The sequence below is a fragment of the Notamacropus eugenii genome, chromosome 3 (genome assembly GCF_028372415.1).
Source record: "Notamacropus eugenii isolate mMacEug1 chromosome 3, mMacEug1.pri_v2, whole genome shotgun sequence".
Lineage (NCBI taxonomy): Eukaryota > Metazoa > Chordata > Mammalia > Diprotodontia > Macropodidae > Notamacropus > Notamacropus eugenii.
Genome location: NC_092874.1, coordinates 429,990,138 through 430,015,704, shown reverse-complemented (window position 1 = coordinate 430,015,704; position 25,567 = coordinate 429,990,138). Strand labels below are relative to the sequence as shown.

At 42.4% G+C, this 25,567-nt stretch overlaps 1 protein-coding gene across 2 annotated transcripts in view; it reads right to left on the bottom strand.

The window, feature by feature from the left end:
* SLC6A6 (solute carrier family 6 member 6) overlaps nt 1–25,567 on the bottom strand; it is a 137,937-nt gene that overhangs the window by 16,346 nt on the left and 96,024 nt on the right. For both annotated transcript variants that reach the window (XM_072598376.1, XM_072598377.1), the window contains 5 exons: nt 16,160–16,294; nt 14,197–14,300; nt 13,941–14,065; nt 8,194–8,306; nt 613–750 (listed from right to left, as the gene is read on the bottom strand). In XM_072598376.1, the coding sequence (XP_072454477.1) occupies nt 613–750; nt 8,194–8,306; nt 13,941–14,065; nt 14,197–14,300; nt 16,160–16,294 (615 nt within the window). The remainder of the gene's footprint in view (nt 1–612; nt 751–8,193; nt 8,307–13,940; nt 14,066–14,196; nt 14,301–16,159; nt 16,295–25,567) is intronic.

Sequence of the window (25,567 nt, the reverse complement as noted above, 5' to 3'; positions counted from 1 at the left end):
ATATGATGACCCCTTATGGTGAAAAAAATAACACTTTATGTGACATACAGGAGGCTTTCCTCCTAAATGCGATATTTATCATTGATACAAGCCATCAATACCAGACCTAAAGGATTATTTCAATTTTGGTTTCTTTGAATAAGTTTTGATAGCCCATGTTTTGATCAAAGAAATTTTCCATCACATTTAATCTACTCATAGAATGTATTTCTCCCTGCAATGCAGCTTCGATTCAAATAGAAACCAAACAAATTTTATATTTGAAAATTTGATTGGTATTTTGGGGTCAGAAAGGGAAGAAAACTCTAACTAGAGGGCTCAGTACTAGAGATGTTGGATCATTGCAGTCAATTGTAATAGCAGCTTGTAGTGTACTGTGGTTACAGTAATAATAGCAAATTATATTTCTATAGTGCTTTTTGTTCATTATCTCACTTGGCTCTCAAGGACCAATAGTAGTTATCCAGCTGGCCAGTTTCCCACCTCCAAGGAGACAAGGCTTTAATACCAGACTATAAGAACTAAACAGCTTTTGACATTAACAGAAATAGAATGTGTATCCATCAAGGACTGGAAGAAACAACAGAGTCGTGGGTGTCCAGGAATACTTACTTCAGTCACCATAGTAAGGCCCAGAAAGTAGCTAAGGATACACACTAAAGCAATGAAGATTTCCCGTCGGTAACCCTTCCTTAGGAAGGATGGGTACAGATCAACCAATGATGTGATCAGTCCTTCAACTTCAACAAACTAGAAGGAAGAGAAAAATGACAAAAATACACTGGACTCAGTTTCAGCTGTGCTTCAGTGATATCCTTTAACATAATTTCAATACATATTCTCCCCTATTTCCAAGCCCATTCCAATCCCTAGGCAACTCAGTGTAGTGGAAAAAGACTGGACTGGGCTATAGTGATCATATCCCTAGGCTCTGATCCAGCTCTACCAAAGACTTGCCCAGTGACCTCGGGCAAATTACTCCACCATTTTCTATCTCCTCTCTAAAACAGGGAAAGGAGATGGCTGGATGAATGGACAGATGGATGGATGGATGGATGGATAGATGGATGAAACAGCCCTTATTAAATATTTACAGTATCAGAAATTGTGCTAAAGTTAGGGGTACAAATATAAGCCAGCAAGACACTCCCTACCCCCAAGGAGCTTACATTCTAATGGGGGATGTCAACAAATATAAAAGGTGGTGACCAGGGAGAAATGTAAGAGGAAGGGAAAAAGGGGAGGCAGAGAAGGTTGGATTAAAACATCTCTAAGGTCCCTTCCAGGCAGGATTTTCTATGAAACTAGTTTATCTAGCACTTAATTGCAATCCATTCCTTTTAAAGCCAGAAAATTCCAAGTCTAAACATATGCTATTTAATTTGGGACCTGTTTTTCCATGAAAGAGAAAAATGATTTCACATTGTGCAAGTTTCAGATAACAGAGAAGTCCCATGCCAGAAATACAGAAATATTATCACTTAAAGTTTATGGGATGAAAGTAGTATTCTCTCTCTCTCTCTCTCTCTCTCTCTCTCTCTCTCTCTCTCTCTCTCTCTCTCTCTCTCTCTCTCTCTCTCTCTCTCTGTCTTTCTCCTCTCCCCCTCTTTCCTTCCCCCTTCTCTCCTCTTCTCTCTCTCCTTCCCCCCTCTCTTCCTCCTTCCCTCCCTCCCCTCCTCTGTCACTCTGCCTCAGTCTTATCAGAATCACTAGAAAAAAACTCTTCTCTAGGATTTGAAAATAATTTCCCTCTGTGCTTGCCCCACTGACCAGTCAGCTCTGTGACTTTGGGCAAACCACATTCCTGTTCTGGGCTTCAGCTTTAACATTTGTAAAATGTGAAAGTTGGGTCAGATGCTTTCTCAGGTCCCTTCCAACTTTCACATAGTTATGCTGATTGATAAGGGTTTGTGCTCTTCTCAATATGAGGATATTAAGGACAAGTAAAGGAAGCTGTGATGTTAGTGAGTGAATATTAAAACCCTAGGAAAATTTCCCTACATTGCTGTGAAGCTTGGAGAGATGATAGTATCAGATTTAGAGTTGGAAGGACCTCAGATATCAGATAGTATAACCCTTTCCCTTCCCCATTTTACAGATAAAGAATCAAGATAGAAGGAAGCAAAGTGACTTGTTCAGGATCACACAGCTAGTATATGTCTGAAGTGGGATTCGAACCCAGGTCTTCCTAATTCCAAGTTCAGGACTTATATCTACCTCATCAAACACCATATTTTACCAAAGTGGCAACTGAGACCCAGAGAGATCTAAGGGACTTACTTAAGATTACAACGATAGTGAGGGGCAAAGGCAGGAATGGAGCCCAGGTCTCCTAACTCCCAACCAAAGGTTTTCTACCACATGGCACGGACACTTTCTTAGACAACAGGTAGTATGAACTGCATCAAACCATATAGTGTGAAGAAGGGGGAGGAAAGCTATTTCTGCTCTTTGATCTGACAAGCCATAAAGATAAAGCTTATTTCTTTCAGCAGTCTCATTTCTTAGAATTTGATTCTACAATGAGGGCCCTTTCCCAGCCATGCATCTAGGTGGCTCAGTGGATAGAGCACTGGATTTGGAGTGAGGAAGACCAGAATTCAAATCCAACCTCAGGCACTTACTAGCTGTGTGACCTTGGGCAAGTCATTTAGACTCAGTTTCCTCAACTGTAAAATAGAGATAGTAACAGCCCCCTACCTCATCGACTTGTTTTGAGGATCCAATGAAACAACATTTATAAAGTGCCTGGCATGCTGTAGGAGTTACATAAATGTTTATATCTGAATGGGAGTGATTATAGTCTGCAAATGGAACTTGGATCCGACATAGGTTTTGTGAAAAACTGAGGTAGGCAAGAATTCTTTAGATTCATGGTAAGAAGAAATCACTGTAATCTTAATCTATTTATGGCTAAGCTAACAGATACTTTCAAAACTGAAGAGTTAGTGGATTGACTGAGTCAATGGCGATGCACAAAAACTTTAGTGTTTAAATTCCTAGTGTAGAAGGAAAAACTCTGGGAATAAGGAGACTGAGCTCAACTGCTGGTTTTGCCACCAGCTTTCTTTTGTCACTTACTCTGTGCCTGGGTCTTATCGAGAAAATAAGGAACCCCTTTCAGTTCCAACGTTCTATTTTACCTCTGCTCTGAGGTCTCTCCAGGCTCTAACATTCCACATTCTCAGATCCTTCTCAGCTCTAACATATCATTCTAAGGTAACCTTCAACTTGAATATTCTAAGTTCTAAGATCTCTCCCAGTTCTATGCTTTCATCAATTAGTTTTAAATGTCACTTTGGAGCACATGTGCTCTCTGTGCCCAACAAAGCTAGCCCAAGTTAGGCAATGTTCCCTACTAAGCCCTTGGCAGCACACATGAGGATGTTTATTTTGTTTCACATTGGTAATTCTCCTCAATCTTCTGGTACTCTATAAAAAAATGCCTAGGGTACATTAATTTCTAATGGGTGGGGTTTTTTGTTTGTTTTCAATCCTGTGTATTAACACTCTCCTGGAGCCTGTGTCATCTTAACTCCTAGTCACGCTTGACCCAATTCCAAAGACGTAAAGAAGACCAATTAGGGAAAATCGACTTCTGCAAGGAGGAGCAATTTTCATGCTACTGAAAGTCTTCCTATTTACATGAGGGGCTGATTATAAAGGGTCAGACTGGACTTTTCAAAATTAAATTGGAAAAAGCTTAAAGTTCCCTTTATGGAACTTCAGATCAATATAACGAGGCTGACAACTGACATGAACATAGCAGACAGATTAATTTTTTTTTTTTACCATTTTGCAGATGAGGAAACTGAGACCCAGAGAGCTTAATTGAATTGTAGTATTGTTAAATGGATTAACCAGCCTCACATAGGTAGTAGGTGGTGATCAGGTCAAGAACAGTTCTGTATCTTAGGGTATCTTCCAGTTCTGACATTCTAGGATCTAAAAAGCTCTTTCCAGGCATTGAGATAGTGGATAGAATACCTGACCTGGAGTTAAGGAGACCTGAGTTCAACTCTGGTCTCAGACACTTAATAACTGTATGACCCTGGGCAAATCACTTAATCCTCTTTGCCTCAGTTTCATCATCTGTAAAATGAGCTGGAGAAAGCAAATCATTCCAATATCTTTGCAGGAAAACCCCAAATGGGGTCACAAAGAGTCAGGCGCAACCAAAATGACTGAACAAGAACAAAAGCCCCTTCCAACTCTGACAATCTATATTTTAACACTGTGTCCTAAAGTTCCTTCCAGCTCCAGATATTCTGCAATCTAAGCTCCTTTGAATCCTAATATCCAGTACTCCATGGCCTCTTCAGATTTTAACAACTCTGTCTTCTAAGGCCCCCTATGGATCTTATTAGATTATAGGATTCCCTAAGTGAGTTGGAAGCATGCCTCAGAAGGTTTAACCATAAAGGAAAACTCCCACAAACATTTGCAAACATCCAGGACGATTGTAATAATCTGAAATGGAAAATTTTGGATTCTCAGAAGCATATGCCAACTATCGCTGGAAGAAAATTGTATATCATAACACTTTGATGTCAAATATGGCTTAGGATCCATGACAGCCTAATCTACCTGGAGCCGGGGTGTTTCCCTCTGCAATTTCACGAATGTTTTGGGTTTTGCCTTCCGTTAATAACACAGCTCTCCCTTCTAGCCCTTTCCCTAACCCCCTTCCTCATCCCTTTAAGACCTCTCTAAGTCTGAAAACTGTTTTGCCACCACCTTCTACTACTCATTGCACATTCTCTCCTGCCTCGGATTCTGTGAAGCTGGATTTTCTTGTTTCTCCTATTTCTCCAGTTACCCATCCTCTGTCTTTAGCTGACTACTCTTCTTTCCCCCATTCTCTGTCTGTGAATATTGCTCTCAAAGTTAGGTTCTTGGATCTCTGATCTCTTCCCTCTCGCTCCCTCCCTCCAGTGCTCACTCATCCTCCTAGCCATGAGGGTCATTTCTTAGTTTCCAAAGTCTCCATCTAATGCCCTGATACTTGACTAGAAACTATGATCTCCAACCATACAATGACCTTTGGTCCTCTTTGCCAGTTTCTACTGTGTGACTTTAGGCAAATCTTTTAGGCTCTCTGGATCTCAGTTATAAGAGCAGCTATAGAGCACCTGACCTAGAGCCAGGAAGACTCATCTTCCTGAGTTCAAATCTGACCTCAGACACTAGCTGGGTAACCTTGGGCAAGTCACTTAATCCTGTTTGCCTCAGTTTCCTCATCTGTAAAATGATCTGGAGAAAGAAATGGCAAACCACTCCAGTATCTTTGTCAAGAAAACCCCAAATAGGGTCATAAAGAATCAGATATGACTGAAATGACTGAACAACAAACTGAGAAAGGGAGAGGTTAAGTAACTACTGGAAAGTGTCTGAGGCTAGATTTGGATGCAGGTCACAGGAGTAATCTAATTATTAAAAAAGACAGGTCTTATGTTCAGAAAGAAGATTTTATTAAAAGCTCTGTGTAGTAGTTTCCTACTCTTTCTCCTACTCATTTCTATACCTATTTAATTTTCCATCAGTATAATCTGTCCGAAATGTATGTACCAATGAGTATACTCTGTAATTATAGTCATTCAAATGTATGCCATAGTTTGGGCAGGAGTCATTCTTCATCCAACTGATTCTTCTGTGGAGAATTAGGCTAAACTTTTTTGAGTGATTATGGATCTCAGTTAGGAGGTTCTTCAGTATTCTAGGATTTGATGTGATCATCACAAGACCCTCTACAAATGAGATTATCTTAATTTTTTTTGCTCTGCTTTGGGAATTCCTTTTTCCATTTGGGGTCTGGCTAGAAAAACTTCCATAATGGTGATAAACATCTTTGGCAAACATGTCTCCATATTAAACCTAACCTAAGTGTTAATGATATGAAAAATGGTTAATAAAGTAATCTCTAATTATTGCATCTTCCCAAGAGTTATGGAATAATTTTTAATAATCCATGGGAGATCCTTTAAATGTGATATTTTGTTTCACCAAATCAAATGCTTTTTTATAGTCAGCAGTTAAGGAGCACAATGGGGTCTCACTTTCTCTGAACCTTTCAGTCAATTGTGTTGAATGAACTAAAGTAATAGTACACTACAGCATTTCATCTACAAAAGCCTGCCCATTCCTTTTGCATACTTTCATTAAGATGTACTCATTGCAGGTTATCCTCACAAAGATTTTGTAGAGATGGGAAAGTAGACTTAATACTCTATTAATAATTGCTTTTGGGGGGTAGTAAGAAAACCTATATCTCTCAGTTACCTAGAGAACCATAAATTCAATGACTACGAAAGTGTTGTACCTTTAGAACCTTCTCTGGATACACTTATCGTAGTCCAACAGCTCTTTCCATCTTTATTTTCATTATTTAACTTTCTGGGGCAGCTAGGTGGTGCAGTGGATACAGTACCAGTGCAGGAGTCAGGAGGACCTGAGTTCAAATGTCACCTCAGACACTAGATACTCACTAGCTGTGTGACCTTGGACAAGTCACTTAACCCCAACTGCCTCATCCTGGGTCATCTCCAGTCATTCTGATGAATATCTGGTCACTGGATTCAGATGGCTCTGGAGGAGAAGTGAGGCTGGGGACCTGCACAGCCCTCCCTCACTCAAAACAAAGTCAAGTGCAAGTCATGTCATCATTTCTCTGATGACATGGTCTTCTTCAGCAATGAAGGATGAACACACACACACATTTAATTTTCTAAAGAATCTATGAGATCTTGGCCATATACCTAAGGCACACTCTTCTTTGATGCACTATGGATGTGTGACACTTGTTTGTCGTCTAAGGCCTGATTATACATAGGTGGCTATCTACATAGTGATTCTGAGGGTGGTGATGAATCCTGCTAACATATACCTTTCCCCACATCAGTCTGTTATGGTGCCTGAATCATCATCAGTCATTTTCATTTGTGTCCAACTCTTTGTGATCCCATTTGGGGTTTTCTTGATATAGACACTGGAGTGGTTTGCCATTTCCTCCTCCAGTTGCCAGTTCCTCCTCCAGGAAACTGAGGCAAATAGGGTTAAGTGATTTGCCAAGAGTCACACAGCTAGTAGGTGAAGCCAGATATGAATTCAGGAAGATGAGTCTTCTTGACTCCAGGTCAGGTTGCTCTATCTACTATACCACCTAGCTTATCCAGTTATGCTACCTTGAATACTAACTCTTCAAAAACGTTGCTCCTTTGCATTCACAAGACCTCAAATTTGTTACCTGGAAAGGGTAATGTACTGCTGACATCTCAGAAGAGATTGGTTATTAGCCTATGAGGCTAGCCATAGGTGACATTTTGTTATGTTGAGTCAAAAGACAAGTTTTCACTGGGGCATCAAGGATAGAGCTCAGGGAAGCTCAAGAACATGGGTGATGTCTAGGAGAGCCGTATTCCCTGAATAAAGGGCACAGTAAGGAAACCCTAGGAAGGGAAGAGGGACATGAGAGAGGAGGCACGCTCAAAAAAAAGAGTAACATCATATCAATGTCACTTATTTCCAACACTGCTCACGTGCAATACCATCTCCTACTGGAAGATGTTTTGCTCATAAAATGACATGAGCCTCTTAGGCAAATATTCATAGAGAGCAAATATGATAGCACAGGAATCCTTCATTTATCTAGGATTCTGTGTATTACAGTTAGATAAATTCTCTAGCCTGCTCTTTAAGCACTAAATGCACATTTACTTAAATTGCTTTTTTATGTCTACTGTCTACCTTAGTAGATACTTAGAAGATGTGGAATACCACTTCATTTTTTTTTTTTTTTGATGATGGGTTCAGTGTTTTCAAAATAGACATCCATGACTTTCCTGTTATAGGAGAAAGGGACTTGTGCTTTAATACAACGATAACCCTCAAGCCTTTCAAGGTCTACAAGGCCATTTGCCCTGATATGTGTATAGCCTTCTTTTTTAAGCTCTGCTAATCTTTTTGCATACAAATGCCTGACGGAGGACTTGAGAATATCTCGACCTCTAAACAGAGCACGTGGGTTTTATGACAAGAGTTTCCATAGGTCAGGGTCTTCTTAGGTTCCTGGCTGCATACCAGATGGCCAAAATTGTACAAGTGAGAAGGCAAGATGGTAATGAACGGTACCCAAAGTAAGAACGACCCCACCTCCCATCAGAAACAAAGAACGCCCCCTCTGCCATTCTTACTGACCTGGCTGTCCAGTCCAAGCAACAGAAGCATGATAAAAAAAAGAATGGCCCAAAACGTGGGCAGCGGCATCAGTGATACAGCTTTCGGGTAGGCAATGAAGGCCAAGCCTGGACCTGAGGGAGTGGGAAAGAGAAAATGGGGAGGGGGAAGAGGAGAGGAAAGTAGTCAGTAACCAAGCCTTTGGAAAAACCAAGACTTATACTGGAAGGTAGAAATAATTTGGTTTTGTTCAGCCACTCCCAACCCTGAGCAAGGGGAAGGACCAGGGGGACCTTCCCTAGAGGAGAGGTCAGGTAAGTCCTAGCCACAGACAGCATAAGTTCAATTTGGAACCAGCTGGGGCCAGTTTTAGCATCTGTCTCCAACAGATTCCTGTGAGACCCAAGGGAAGTAGAGCTCATCATTCCAAGGTATAAGCTGAGACAGAGAAAATGAACCTGCTCCACAGGACAATGTGACTTTCAGGAAGAAACTGAAAAGGAAACATCTAAGGCTGACTCCCAGATCATTTGTAAAGCAGGTTCTTCCTTTTACTGGGACAAACCAAGCTGTTTAACAAATGTAGTTTCTTGGTTTTCATTTTTCAGGAGGGGGTAGAAATCCGAAAATGATCTTTTGAGGGCATTTTCCAATATTCAGAGGGAAACAATGATACAAAGGCATTCTCTGGATAATTCAGGCTTTGTTTAGTGGGGAAGAAGTCTCATTGTTTCTGCTCTCTGCTTGTTGGGTCAGAGATCATTGTACAGGTTTAAACACACACGCACACACTCTCTCCACCAGAACAGAAAGACACACCACTGAGCCCTTTGGGCAAAGGACTAGCACATCCTAACAGATGTGACCGGATGTTTCTCTGTTCAGTCTCCTCTGCCACACCCATATCTGCCTGTCCTCAGCCTGAATCTCAGACTCTAAGCTCTGGGCCAAATGGTGAAGTGTAGAGCTCTGCTCAGCAATAAAACAGAGATCACCAGAAAGTGAAATGAGAGGGTTAAGAGAGGTCACTCTCTCTCTAGCCCAGTGAAAGAGAGGGATGGAGGTGATCATCGGTGCCACGTCTCTGACTAAGGATTTTTGACTAGGAAGGAGAAAGGAACACTTGCAGAAAAAAAGGTTTTTTTGTTTGGTTTTGGTTTTTTTGTTTTTTGTATTTAGGAGAGGGGGACTGAGCTGTTTGACTAGAGGTTATCCCAAAAGCCCTAGGGTGGCTTTAAGCTATTCAAGTTTAAAAGACTTTTGGAACTCCCTGTATTTTCTTTTCCTGGCTAAGGGACAAAAAAGGATGAGAAATCTGAGGAAACACTGATTTACTTCTCTCACTTCCATGGACTTAGATCAGCTGCAGGAAGGACAGCACGTGCCTAAGAGTGCTACTAACCAATAGCCAGGAGAGTGTGTGGAAGTTAGGGAACATAAAGAGGGAGGAAGAAAAAGGGACAAAGAAAAAGAAGTGAGTGGAAAGGGATGACCAGATCAAGGAAGGAAAAAAAAAAAACAAAGTTGTAATCAACAAGAAAAAAAAATTTGGGAGACATGGAGAAAATCTGATGATCCAAGACATTTGGAGAATAAAATGAAGGGTATAATAAAAAAAAAAAAAAGGGCAAAGTTTTGGAAAATCAATACCCAGATGAGTAAGAATGGAAAAGACAGGGACTGAGAGGCTATACAATGTTAGAAAAATGTGACTCCTTTGGAAAGAGAAAGCACAGCTTCCTAGGGGAAGAAAGACAATGTTCCTAAGGAAGGAGCCTTAGGGAGGCAAAAAAGTCTAGATGGGAAGGAAGGGGTGGGGGTAGGGGTGGCATTATTGGAGCATAGGACATACTCAGGGGTGGAGTGATACAGTGGAGGGAGCATTGACTGAACTGAGAGTCAGTGTGGTACAATGAAAAACAAAAGGGGACATGGGTTCCAGTACCACCCTTGGATAGCTGGGACTTATTGTTTTCTACTGGAATGTGGGCATTTAATGTTCCTAGTCCTCAGTTTTCTAAAGAGTAAAATAAGGGGACTGGACTAGATGGCTTCTGAAACTTTTCTGGTCTTCAATTTATGATATGGTGATGCATGGGCCCTAGTCTGGGCTGTACTACTCCCTAGTTTTGTCACCTTGAACAAGTCATTTCTCCTTCCAGAAAAATGAACCAGGTGACTTTTCAGTTCCCTTCTCATGGTAGCTTCCTACAATTTTGTCTTATTAAAGGGAAAAGAAATTGCCCCCTTTCATTTTAGAGGGCAGCTGGTCTGAATGAGGCAGAGGAGAGAATAATTGGACACTGAGGCACTTCAACCTCATATCATTTCAATCAAGAGAAAAGGAAGTGATCATATGAATTATGCCCTTTGAGGATTGGACGTGATTATATCACCTGGAAAACCAGTAAAAGATAAGAGGAATAGTCACCAGAACTGGAATTTCTAGAGCGCTTTAGAGTTTAAAAAGCACTTGACATGTTACCCCAAATGACATGATCCTCACAACAACCCTGTGAGGTAAGTTCTGTAGGTGTTCTTATACCCATTTTAGGAATGAGGAAACTGAGGCTCAGAGAAGTCCATCCATGGTGAAGCAACTTATAAATATGTAGGAGAGGTAGAATGCAAACCTGCTTTTCTTCCTGACTCCAGAACCAGCCCTCTTTCCACAACACTATGACACCTTGCCAAACTGGGCACTTAACAGAAATTAAAAGAAGCAAGCTTCCATCTTCAAATGCACATCATATAACAATCTGATTAGTTTAAGGATTAAGAGGCAGTGTCTGATGGGAAAAGAACATCATGGTCTGGGTTTAGGTCTTAGTTCTTCCCGAGGCCAGTATGACCTGGTTCTTTCTCCTCTGTGACTTTAGTTTCCTCTCATGTCAAAAAAGCTGGTTGGATCAGATGGTCTTGGAGTTCCCTTCCAGCCCCCCAGCATGCTTGAATTCTAGGAATCTGTGCCTTCGGGGAACGCCTCTTACCTCAGTAGAAATCTAAATTTCCATTCAGGTTGTGGTCGTTAAATTGCACGTGTGTGATCAATTCAAGCCAATTATGAGACAGATGCAAAACATGTGCCCACTCCCACCCCCAAACTCTGCACATTGTCAACTCAGTTGTTTCTGTATTTCCGTTTTGCAGTTTTTCTGAGTAGTTGGTTGTCTCTAGAAGCCAACGCTGCATTATCAAGAGAAAAGTCCATGTGAAGGAACCCAACCCGTTCTGGTACCTCGGAAGACTGTGACGAGCATAAATCACTCCATGCTACATTTCATTTGAATTCCGTTCAGCTCAATAATTATCTCGTTCCAAGGCACTAGGCTCAATACGGAGCTTGTTAAAAGCTTATTAGAGAAATAATCAGACTCCATTTGTTGGCACTTCATAAATCACCAAGGGGAATAAATGATAAAGTCATAGCTTGAAGTCTTTGGCTAAGGACAGGAGGTGCTCAGGCTGACCCTGCATCGATATATCCCTCCACTCTACCCATGTCTCATCTTGCCATGGAAGGAAACCCAGCGTTCTAGAAAGCTAAGCTCTTGCAGCTCCCAAGCGAGGAAGCACAGACCCAGCGATGGGACTGTGTACCTAGAACCCAAAGACCAGCCAAGCCTGTCTGAGGATGGAGAGGCCCATCACCACAGAACACTGGCAACCAACTGATGAATCTTTTTGGCTAAAAAAACCAAATTCACAATAATATCTGCTATGCCATGAAGGATCTACTCATGCTGGAGACCTCAAAGAGCTTGGGGAGTATTGGAATGCCTCAATGTTTTCGCAATACACACATATGCTCACGTACCTACCTATACATATTTGTGCTTAAACACACACACGTAGATATCACTACCCAAACCTTTTCCAGGTTCTCTAAGATGACAGTGACACCCAATTAATGCTATGTCATTTATAAATCCTCTTGTAAAAGAAAGCTGCCTTTGCCTGATTCCTCAATATATAGCCTCTATTCATCTCTCTTGCCCACAAATCCAGACAGACACCGCACAGATTCTCTGGGTGTAGCTAAACAGTCATGTGCTCTTGGCCTAACTTAGTTAGAGTGTCCCAGCAACACCAAAGAGGAAGAAAGGCTTGGAACCAAATGAATTGGAAAATATTCCCGACTTATGGTGCACTGCTACTATTGTTTTAAACTGGAATCTGCTGGGTAATTACCGGTGTCGGCCCAAATGGCAGATGAAAGTCAACTTTAGAGAACCGATTCTTGCCTTATTGCCCACTGGAGCCTGATTTCAGGTTGAGAACTATGAAGCAGAAGTTGTCTTTGATTTACCAAGAAAATATCATGGAGGTTAATGAGAAATTGGCTTCCTCCTACAATGGTAAAGGTGGCTCGGAACCTCAGATTGGAGTGGTCAGGAAGAGAATTACATCGAAAGAATTACAGAGATTTTTGGAGAGGCCAGAGGAACACTGGGAATAGTTAATATCGTAGACATCCTCGGGCAAATCTTTGGGGGATATCCAAGAGAGCATTTCTCAGTAGCGTGTTACACTATGGAGGTGGAGTATGTGTCTATCAGATGGGGGTGGGGAGGAGAAGTTGGTGAAAGAAGTCTTCCATCAGGGAAGACTTAACTACCCCTGAGGATTCAGAATGGAGAATTAGTGACTCCAGGATATTTCTATATCAAATGACATGACAGACTATGTGGGATAATAGAACATGAACTTGGAAGTAAGGAGTCCCGTCTCTGCCTTATGTGCCTTTGTGAAATGAGGAGGTTGAACTATATTGTCTCAAAGGACCTTTCTGGTGCCCTAGGATTTTACAAAACCCATGCATATCCATCATGGAGCTACAAATTCTATTGCTAAGGAGGGAATGAGGAGAGAATGGCCAAGGAGAGACTTGAGAAGGAGTTGAGTGGGCAAAATGGCAGTCTGAATTGCTTCTGTGTGCACATTCCCAGTCCTTTGGAGTTGCCACCAAACCCACTCCCAATTACTTTCCCTGAGAGAGACAAGCAACACTAGCTTCACCACACTTTAAGACCATCTTTCTTTTGCCCAAAATATTCCTCAACAGGGCCTTCCCTATCTATCTATCCATCTCTTCAACTTCAGAGGGCCTTCAGGAAGGCAGTAGTTTCAGAAAGCAGATTAAGTTTCCTATGGTGGTTGGATGCTGAGAAGCAATCAGAAAATGGGCCCCCTCTGGGCTAGCTGGCAACCTTCCTGAAGAAAGATTCTACCTGCCCATCGAAGGCAACGTTCTCCTCACAACCCATTTCAAAATGGACTTGTCACCAATAATACCAACTTCACGAGGGACGGCTCAAAGACGGACAGTGACCCCCGAGAAGGTCTGGTTTTCACAGCTAAAACGCCGAGAGCAAAGTGCAAAATACAGAAACCAAAGCTGAGAAAGTTTCAATCAAACTGCAGAACCGGCAGCCGATTTTGAGTTTCCAAATGAATTTGCTTTAAGGCCCAGTGGGCAGCTGAGTGGACTCTAGTTGACCTGATCCAGGGCTGACCCCAATTCCCTGAATTGAGGGGAGGAAATCATCCTTCCTTTTCTACCCCGCCTCAATCAAACGGCTATCCAGATGTTGTGCATTTTGAAGCAGGAGTCTCTGGTACCTAGGGGAAGTTTCTGGGGTTCATTTTGAAAACTTCAATTTTTTTCTTTTTCCCCCCAATGCCCCCTTCCTGGCTAAATGCCTGCAGAAGTCGGCTCACACACTAGGTGGCAGTGCCCACCATCACTGCCACCAAAACCACCATACCTGACTCGGCCACATCTGCAATGTCCACCCCTTGTTCGTGTGCCATGAAGCCCAGGACGGAAAAAATTGCGAAGCCAGACACAAAACTGGTACCACTGTTCAGGCATCCCAGCAGCATACAGTCCCTAAGTCACACATATTTCATGGAGCAAGTTAATTCAAGGACGATTGAACCCCAGGTCCCTACTTCTTTTTTTTCTGTTTACACATCATCGATTAGCTAAGTCGCGGGCACCCCTGTGGAGGGAAGACTTGCCTGTAGCAGTTGTATTTGTAGGCATTATAGCTTCCCAGCGAGATCATTGCCCCCAAGCAGATAGCATAGGAAAAGAAGATTTGGGTCCCAGCATCAATCCAGACCTGAAAGGAGAGAGGGGGAAAGGGAAATAGAGAGAACATTACAAGGGAGCTGGTTCTAGAGAAGGGACCAGGAAGAAAAAAGGTACCCAGTCATCAGGAGAGAGGATCATATGGGACTGGGGAGACAGAAATACCAGGCACCCAAGGGAGCTTTGGTTCCACCAAGCTGGCAACTGGTAATTATCTGAAGACTTATGTCTTCACCAACAGCCCTCATTCCCCAAACCACCACCTTTCCCTGGTTCCCTTTCTACCTCAAACCAAGAGAAAATCCTGAAGCCTGAACTCAGAACAGGCACTTCAGACTGGGGGCTCAATCTTGTCTTTACTAGTGACTCCAGATAGATGTCAAGGAAGCTCATCACTCTCACTAGGACAAATAGGTATAGGTGGGGCAAGCCCCTTAACGTATTTGTGCCTTTTCGAGACTTTCTGCTTTTGGATGACCCTAAGCAAGATACCTCCCCTCTCCAACCTCAATTTCCTCCTCTGTAAAATGAGAAGGGGCTTGATGATTTGGAAGGAACCTCTCTAAATCCAAAGAAATGTGTGTACTCAGTAGGCACTCAGGTTTACAAATCACAATACCTGTACAGGACCACTACACCAATAACTCCATCTATGTCTCCCTGTTTCTAATGACAAGCCCTCTCAGCTGCCTTCCACCAGACAGGTGCAGTGACATAAAGAAGGCTGAGTAAAGGAAATTCACTTCTCCATATGTGTCTTATATGTGTGGTTTTCTTAACCCATTGACTATATATTTGATTCAGCACTTCCAAATTTCTTTTGTTTTATTAAAAGAGAAGTCAGTGTTCTAGGATCAGAAAGAACCAATTCTGAAAGAGATGAGAATTTAACTAGGATTTCATCTATTTCCCATAACCTTAAGCAACATTTTTTTTAATTGAACTTTTTTACTTAATCTGAGCTAAGAAAAAAAATCAAAGCAAGAGAAAATCCTACAGGATTTGAACTCAGTGCTTTAGTCGGCAGGAGCTTGGGAGGGAAGTTGCCAAGCCAGACATGAATGACCTCGCCTGGGTGTCCCAAGGCATTTCAGACAAAAAAGGTTGGATTTCTCTTTGAGAAATAGAAGTGCTGCAGGGAAAAGAAAAGAAAAGACTACACTGAATTCAGAAGACCTAGATTCAAATGCTAACTCTATTTCCTGGGTGTATAACTATGACCAAATCATTTTACCTCTAAGACCCTCGATCTCCTCATCAGGCAAATGAAGCAGAAAGGATTAGGTGGCCTCTGGGGTACACAGAGCTAACTCTGATCATTCTGGCATAAGCTGACATGGAGTTGTGGTCCCAGAATGCTAAGGCTTCTGTGATTCCAATGCGACACTCTGAAGATCACTGCCCTGGTCAGAGCTGCCCTTACCTCACTCAGCATCTTCCTCGGGAGCCCCCACATGGGATGAATTCCCATGCTTTCCTCCAAGCAAGGCTCCCTTTGTCCCCCTTTTTTTCTGGCTCTCCTTGGGATGGAGAAAGTTGGGGGAAAGGGGGAAAGCTATCCTCATAAAAAATGTTATCTCCCTTACCTTGTCCAGAGCCTAACCCAGATTCTACAATTGGACAGAGTCTACAGCCTCAGAATCCTTTGACATAAAAAGATATACACATGGAAAGACACATTAACACTTTCAACAATGACCTTTTCAATGAGACACAATGGAAAAACACAACCAGTTAGCATTCAGTGCTCTATTTGAGCCCAAGAGAGTAATGGAAAAAAAAAGTGCTCTGGACCACTCCACCTCCTCCCCAAAGCCCTAGACCTGGTTCCCCTGCTCATGGCCCCCTGAGTCTCAGGAGAAGCCATGGGGAGGTCTGACTGTACCTTACCTGTGGATCTACCAAACGGGAAGCATCGGGATACAGATAAAACTTGATGCCAGAGGCAGCTCCAGGCAGGGTGACTCCACGTAATAACAGCACAAAAAGCATGAGGAAGGGGAATGTGGCTGTGAAGTATACAACCTTAAAATAGAAAAGAAACAGTAAACGAGAGATGAGATGGCATTGGCTTTGGTTCTTCTCATTCCCCCTTCCCTTGAGATGAACTCACCCATCTTTCATGTTCGTTTATCTTTCTGCCCTGGGAGATTTGTGAGTACATGCTCCCAAAAGAAAATACACACACACACACACACACACACACACACACACACACACACACACACCTCATTTAGGTGGAATTCATAAAATCAAAGAATGTCAGAGCTGGAAGGTCCCTTTTTTAAATGGCATACGAAATCAAAAGAAAAAAAATCTGTCCCCCAATAGAGTCAAGCATCTCTTATGATTTGCCAGAGTTCCCTGAGGGTTGGAGGATCCCACAACTAGTACATGCCAAGGGCAGGACCTCAACCCAGGTCTTTCTATCTCAATGGGTCACTGAGTCTGATTCCACTGACTATGCTCTGCCACTTCTCTGGAAACAACTTTAGAACAAAGAAGGGAAAGGCTGAAAAGGAGCTCTAAGATCATCTCATTGTTATCCGGAAAACGAGGACCAGAGGAGTCATTTCACAAGTTAGTGACACAGCTTAAACTTTTAGCCCAAGTCTCTTGACTTCATTTAACTGGAATTTTGAGTAAAGAAGATTTTGATTTTGTTTTATTGGGAAGGGGGGGCCTTTGTTTTTTTGGTTTATTTATTTTTTTGGCTGTTGTATTTTGGCTTTTTTTTTTTTTTTATGAAAGATCATTAGAGAAAACGTTTCTAAGAGAAATTTAAAATAACCAACAGGTCTCACTAACTTTCAGAAGCCCTGGGTCCAAGACGCTTCAATATCTCATTTCAGTTAGATGTTCATACATCGCTAGCTCAGACTCAGATCTGATAAAGAATACCTCTCCTTTTTATCTGCCAAGCCGTCATCTTGAAGAGCTTCATTGAGAGGAAGACCACTAACCTCTTCTTCCTCCCACCCCCACCCCCCCAGGCAGCCCATTCCACAGATGGATTACTAACCCGGTTAAAGCCCTCACTCCTCCCTTAGGCATTTAGGTAAGTAGGTAGAGCCTTGGGCCTGGAATCTTTCATTAGATACTAGCTGTGTGAGTCATTTAACCTCTGTTTGCCTCACTTTCCTCACCTGCAAAATGGGGATAATAAAATCAGGGTCATTGTAAGGATTAAGTAAGATATCATTTGTAAAATGCTTAGTACAATACCTGGTGCACAGTAAATACCATATAAATGATAACTGTTATTATTACCTGCCATGAAGCCTAAATTTGACCACAACTTCTCTTCCTTCTCCAGCTCATTCTACAGATGAAGAAACTAAGGCAGAAAGGATTAAGTGACTTGCCCAGGGTCACACAACTAGTAATTGTCTGAGATTGGATTTGAACTTAGGTCTTCCTGAGTCCAGGCACTCTATCCCCACTGTACCACCTAGCTGCCCTAAACCCTTAGTATGGTATTAATATTTTTTTCCTGTAAACTCTCCACCCTTTTGATGTCCTTCCCAAAATACAGTTCCAAGTTTTTTGCACAGCACCCCAGCCTTTTTAAAATTCCATCTTCTAGTCCTAGGCCATGAGAACACATGTTTAAAATGAGAACAATCTCCTCAGGCAGGCACAGATGATATCATTAGCTCTATTTTACAGATGAGGAAATGGAGGTTCAAGGAGTTTACTGGCTTGGCCAAGGTCATATGGGTAATTAGTAGTGGAGTTCAGATTAGAACCCCGGTCTCCTGAGATCCTGTGTAGGATATGCCTCTAGCTGAGAGATGCCATTCCACATGTGATTAAGCAGCAAAGTGAAAATTTTAGACAGATTTCCAACAAGGGGTAAAACCAAAAGAAGTGCCTTTTTAAGTCCTAAATTAACCCCACAGATTCCATATCCATCTAGCAGAAGATACTCTAATCTACCTCCGTTAGCTGAGTGCTTTTTAAAATTGAACTGGGAATGATTTATACAATCACATTCTAATTCATTTTTCATTTTTCTGCATATTACTGAGTGGGAGCTTCCACATGATTTTAAGTTCTTTGAGGGTAGGAGGGTACATTTTGTTAAGCTTCAGTGCTCCCTCCATGCTTAGCATTGAACCTAGGAAGTAGGAGCTGAGTATCTGTTAAAAGAATACATACATACATACATACATATGTATATACACATACACATATGTATGTGTATATACATGCATACATACATATGTGTAATAATTAACTATCTATCAGCTTTGACTTCTAGATGAATGCTCGTTGATATAACCCAGACTCATGAAAAAACCCACAAACATGATTGACCAGGATGATAAAAGCCACTTGTAGTGAATGAGTCTAAGCAGGGAAGACTGATTTCCCTTCTAAATTAGACTGATCTGAGAGCCGACTCTCTAGTTAGTGCTTCACACCTAAATGTTGGCGACTTGGCACTGGCCAGTCAAATTGGACGTTTGAATTTTGAGCTCCCCAAATCAAATCAAAAGATCCCTGTTCAAATACAAATCTGTTAACCTACACTAGGTAACACAGGTCCCAAATGATCTAATACCATTCAACAGGAAGCCTGCTAAGGTGAAAAGTCCTTGACCTGAGAGACCTGAGGAGACCTCAGTTTCCATCTAAACTCAGCCTTTAGCTTTCGGTGTGACCAAGAACAAGACATTTTATCTCTCTGGTTCCCTTCTGCAGCACTTTTAAGATGATGGCCTTAGACAATATGGTCTCATATCCCTTCCAACTTCAAAATTCTCTAAGTGCCCAGAGAACTGGTCAGAATAGTTACTTCACCGACTGCATGACTTCCTGCAGTCTCCATCTTTGAATATGGCATTACCACTCCAGGCTCCTGCCTACTTCTCCCTGCTGAAAATCTTAGCCTTAAAGGACTTAAGACCCAGATCAAATTTTAGTCCATGAAGCAGCAGTAGAAAGTGGTCCCTCCTCCTCTGACTTTGCATAGCACCTTATTAGTCACTCCCTCAAAGTCATTTCTTTCCTTCTTTTGTATTATAGCTATGTGTCCCATACTTTTCTCCCAGTTCTTAACTCCTAATGGGCAGGGGATGGGTGGTGAAGTGGATGGAATGCCAAACCTGAAGTCAAGAAGACTCATCTTCCTAAATTCAAACCTGGCCTGAGACACTCACCAGCTACATGACCCTGGGCAAGTCACTTCACCCTGTTTGCCTCAGTTTCCTCATCTATAAAGTGAGCTGGAGAAAGAAATGACAAACTGCTCCAGCATCTTTGCCAAGAAAACCCCAAAGGGGGTCACAAAGAGTCAGACACAACCAAAATGACTGAACAACACAAAACCAAAATGTCTTTTTTACCTTTATATCTCCCTCCAGGGCTAAAGCTGTGGTTTGAGTGGTATAGGAAGGTTATTCATGTCTATCATTTCCATAACTGTCATTTCTCTAATGTCTTAATAGTTACAAGGTGCTTCCCATAAAACACCCTTGTGAGGTGTGGTAGCTTAAGTATACTGTTACCACTGAATTACACATAAGAAGCAGTATGTATGGTGGTTAGGAAGGCTGTCTGAGTAGTCAGGCACATACACGTTCAGGTTCTACTTGAACATTCATTAACTAACTATATGGCCAAAGGTAAGTTGCTTAACATCTTAGTACCTTGGACAATTATCTAGGATTCTAAGTTCTAGATGAGCCAGAAGGGACCTCAGGGACCATCTAGTCCAATCTCCTTATTTTACAGGAAACAGAGATCCAGGAAATAAAAAAGCCTGGTCAAGGTCATACAATGGCAACACTGGGAACCAAGAGTTACCCCCAATGATAAAATCATAGGAAAAGTTATAGATGAGAAAACAGGTCTAGAGAAGCATAATAACTTGATCACATTCATGCAGATGTTAAGTAACAGAGTAAGAAGTCAGGTCTCCCGACTCCAAGTTCAGGGTTCTTGCTATACCATTGTGCTGGGTCTTGCTGAATAAATGAATGAATTAAAAAAACAACAACAACCCACCCTCTCTGAGCTGTAAACTAAATGCTCTCTAAGGCCCCTTCTGGTAATCAGATTCCATGGCTCCAGTCTTCTTGGCTCTTCCAGGGAAGCAAACTTCCATAATTCCCTGAGGAGCAGCTGGGGTGTCTTACATCAACTTATGAAATTCTTGAGAGAAAAATAATCAAACAAACCCCCCCGCCAAAGCCTCTCCCTCTCCTCCCTTCCTGAAGACAGGCTTCCCCATCTCCAGGAGTAGCCAGCTCCTGCCCAGTCCCATCCCAGGAACCCTGGAGACATGCAGACTGCCCAAGACAATAGGGGCCTGCCATGAATGGACTCCACAGACTCTTCTGGGCAGGCACTTCAAAGTCTGCAAGCTTCGAGGGCCCACATTACTGTGCCAGGCAATCTCTGCTTGAAGCCAAAGGGTTTTGTGTCTAGGGTGAGGGGTGGTGGTGGTTACAGTCATTGTTTCTGGAGGGGTGAGGGGGATGGGGTGCTTGTGATCATGTGTCTGCAAATTCTCGCTTTTGTTGTGTTGTGTGTTTGTGGGTATATGTGTTTAAATTGGAGCCGAACAGGCTCCCCCTTTGTAATTATAATCCCCGTCGCCTCATTTAAAATATATTTTTGTTTTGCAAAATTTGCTGATCAAGAGGGAAAGCTCTTGAGATCTACTCTCCTGCTTTTTAAATGCGTCCTAGGGGAGTTGTTCCAGGAGAAGCCAAGGCCAGGGGCGCCACAATACTGGTGGTGTAAAGCCTATCAGACCTTTTCACAGGGCATGGTATTTTTCCGTTCTATCAACCAATCCTTCACAGTACTTTAAGTCTTCAGAATTTAAACACACATGGCCCAGCAGAGCAGAGAATTTAACAGGGCTAGCTTCTACCTTGGGAACATGAAAAAGAAAGAACGCTGACTTGGGAGACAAGAGACTTGGGTTCCAGGCCCAGGCTGGACCAGTTACTAGCTGTAGGATTAGTTGGGTAAGTCATGGGAGTGATATAGATGTTTGGAACTAGAAGGGAACTTTATAGGGCAGGAAACAGGAAAGAAATCATGAACACAAGACAGTATGACTAATATAATGGAAAAGCCATGTTATTAGTCACCAGTTACCCCCTGTGTAAAATGGGAGATGGGGGAGGGTTGGGATAGATCAGGGCTGTTGAAATGGGGTCCACAAGGAACTATGATGGGGGCAAAACACATCTTGAGCTTTCTTAACCTCTCACTGAAATTTTGTTCTCTCCAATTATTTTACAACATGATTCTGAGAAGGAAGGGGTCCATAGGCTTCAACCAATTACTAGAGGGGTCCAAGACTCAGAAAAAAAAGTTAGGAACCCTTGGGCTAGCAGATGGACTTTTCCAACTTGAAGATTCTATGAAATAGGAAGACTTGTGAGCCCTTCCTTTTTAGACCTACTCTATCAATTGATTGTGGAATTTTAAGTCACCCCATTACGGGTTTCCACCCCCACTCAATCCTCATCTAAAATGAGAGGCTTGGACCCAATGAGACTAAGGAGGCACATGCTGGGTCTAAAGTTCTGTGTTCTAAAGCAGAGGTGCCAAACTCCAGAGTGAAGCTCTGAAAACAGAGAAAATATAATGGGGAAATGTTTAACAAAATAAACAAAAATCCACCATCGAGAATGTTATTTTTGTGGTTTTCTAGGTCAATTGCAGCCTGCAGAGGTCATGTGGATGAGTTTGACACCAATGTTCTAAGGCCCTTTCCAGTACTAACATTCTGTATTGGGCAGTCCCTTCTACCTCCAACATTTAGGTTTTCCACATGTGTTACAGCTCCAATATTCTCTGTTCTAAGATTCTTTCAAGATTTAACATTCTATATTTTAAGGTCTCTCCTAGCTCTATCATTGTAATTTTCAATGTGCATTCTAGTTCTAACCTTCCATTGTCTAAGGTTCTTTCATATTCTAAAATCTTAAGTCCCTTTTGTTAGGGTATGGACTCTGGGAACTTCCTTGAACTTTCCCTGAATCTTCCCGCTTTCATACCCAAATCTGTTACCCTTAACCTAGGCTGACCCTCCTTGATCTGTTACCTCAGGATTGCCTCCAGCTGTTTCCCACCCTTGATCCATCATCCCAGTCCCATTAAGATCCTCCTTGGACTTCTCCTCAAGACCCTCCTCCCATCACTCCAGACCACTAGACCACTCCCAGATCCCTCCCACAGTCTTTCTTTATATAAATTCCATCTTGCCTTCATGAAGGTGTTCAGATTCTATCTAGCTTAGATTCAATCTAGCTCAGATTCTATCTGGCCCATTTGTTAATACAAGACTCACAAATGGTGAGGCTTCTTAAGAGTCAACCCAATATGGAGAATCTTTAATAAATTTTGCTTTACTTTAGCTGAAAGAAGGCTTGGGTTGAATTCATTCGAGCAGCACCCAGAGTGTCGGTACTTTGGGGTCCCAAGCACCCCCAACCTCAGCATTATCCCTGACCTCAACACTTCCAGTTCTGACATTCTATTTTCTTATACACCTGTCCCAGGTTAACTGATACTATAATAGGATTTTCAGGTGAACTGCCAATATGCATTGGTAAAGGAAGGCTCCACAACCAGTAGTTCCTTACATTGATAAATTCTAAGTCTGGGAGACTGGGGCAGGGTCCCCAGTCACCACCATAATCAGTAACCTTTTGCATTCTTTTCACTTTCTTGAAAAAACCCAGAAAAGCCTTCAGGGTGTGAAAAGAAACAACTTAGTCAAACACATTCTTTTGTATACATGTAACCACAAAGTCAAACCACACCCTTGTTTCCTAATCCCAGGTTGCCAGAAGGTGAGGTAAGGAAGGATTGTGAGAAGGGACAGGAATCAGCCCCTTCACACCAGCAAGGGGCAGCAAAGTCTAGTGAGGAAGTCACTCTTCTGTCATTTGTTCTCTGTTCCTGAGGCAGGTCTACTAGAACTTATCATCTGCATTTTTTGGTTCGAGGACTTTAAGGGTAGACTGAAGCCAAGTAATTAGCATGAGACTTGGCGTCAGAAGACCTGGGTCCAATCCCAGTTCTGCTATCAGCTCGCTATGTCATTTACCACCAACCCCCAGCACCTCAATTTCCTTATCTACCACCGGAGCATAATGATGTGTCCCAACCACCCTTCCAAATTAGAGACATGAGCTATTATTAATAAGTGACTAGCCCTAGGAGAATGAAGACTAGAATCCATGTCTCCAGACCCCTGAAGTCAGTGAACTTTTCCCTGTACACACATGCCAAAGCAAGCACGTGATTTGGTGAAGTGGCCAGTCAATTGCCTGGGGCAGAGATTTGTTGTCTGAACTCTTCGGTCAAGTCAGACACTGCTTTACTGAGAGCTAAGTACTTCAGTTGATCACATGGAAACGAAGCTGGAGCCCTCACTGAGGAGTCAGAGGGTCAGGGTGGGTTCAAATCTTTGACCCTCAGTACCCAGGTGAGGTACTGAGGTGAGGTGACCTTGGGCAAGTCATGGAAAGTCCTTGGGTCTCTGTTTCTTCATCTGTAAAATCAGTCTAGATCGCCTCCAGTGGAGGCCAGGGGATACATCTTATCCCCACCATGAATAATAATTCATATATATGGAGCAGTTTAAGGTTTGCAATTTCATTTGAAGTTCACCAATGGTGGGGCAGATGCCTCAAAACAATCCCCCATTTATAGAGAAGGAAGCTAAAGTCCTCCTCCATCTCTGACACTCATTTTCCTCATCTGTAAAATGAAGCGATTGGATGGAGTGCCTCTCTGTTCCCTTCTGGCTCTAAACTGAGGATCCTGTGCGCTCATGGTCACCCAGTAAGTAAATGTCTGGAGTAAGATTCAAACTCATATCTTCATGGCTCCCAATCCAGCCCTACATATTTCCATGCTTTACTGGAACCCTGCATCTCCTCAAGTGCTCAGCATAGTGTTAGGCGTACACACAAGACAAGTTTTCTAAAGGGCTCTTGGAGTGGAATCCATCCTTCAATGCCCTATTAAGAGTGTAATGTGTGTGATATACATTTTATTTTGCAAATATGGATCAAATGAGCATTAAGGAGCTCCCAGGCAAACCTTAAAGCTCAGTATAAATGTTTGTTGTTGTTGACGATGCCCATGCTGTATTATCAGAGGCCCTGGGTGTGAATTCTGGCTCTGTTATCTGCTACTTGGGGAGACTTGGGTTCCATGTTTAATGATCAATACCCAATGAGCCTCTATCTTCACTTTACAGATGGGGAAACTGAGACCAAAAGAGATAAGGTAGTGACTAGTCTGGTTCTATAATGAGTTAGTGATAGCCAATCCAGACATCAGAACTCTAGGCCTTGTTCACTACCCTACACTCTCAAAATTTCTCAAAATGTGGCTTTGCAAGAACGATTTGTTCCTACCACACAATATCAGAATGAGTCTCAGTCTGGAGGTGAACGATGCCACTCGGTTGAATACCTGTGACTCTCATCCCAGAAGAGACAAGATCGATTTCCATATCGAGCCTGACATCTTTCAGCCAGCCTGGAGATCTGAAAGAACAGTTTCAGGGCCAGTGCTGTAGAGAATCTCGTGGTTCTGGGGAGGAAAGTCTAGCATGTTGACCAGATGGTGACAGGCAGATGATTTACTGTTCTCTGAGGGCAAGGAAATCCAAAGAACTCTGCCCATATTTGTATTGGCCATGCTCTACAGAAGCAGAAGCAAAGTCATTGTTCTGTCCTTCCTAGAGGTCGCCATGTATGTGAGAACCACACCCTCACTTCTGGGAGACTAGAATAGAAAATGCCCCAGGGAACCAGAGGAAGGATGCTACAGTGGAAAGGTCACTGGACCAGCAGCCCTGGGATCCAATCTTGGTTCTCTATTAGAGAACACCACACACTTTGACCAGTGACTGTCTAACCATCTTGACCATCTGGCCATCCTGGCTAGCATTTGACTTGTTTTTCTTATTTTCCCATCTAGACTATAAGCTCCATGAAGGAAGGATAGCGTATTGTTCTTTTAAATCCTTTCAAACATCTAACACATGACCAGACAAAAGTATGTGTTCCATAAATAACGGGTTTTTTTTGTTTCTATTTCTCTACATGGTGTAAGTTAAGGCATGGAGAGGATGGTACCTTGGCCAAGGACCGTGGCACATCAACTGCCAAGCAAGAAAAAGAACTAGGTACCTTAAAGAAAAGAGTTTTTATAACCCTTACCTGCACTATCAAATTTTATAAAGAAAATCTGGGGTATCTGGAGTACACATGGATCTGTCTTGTGAGGGAGTGAGCACTCCATCACCAA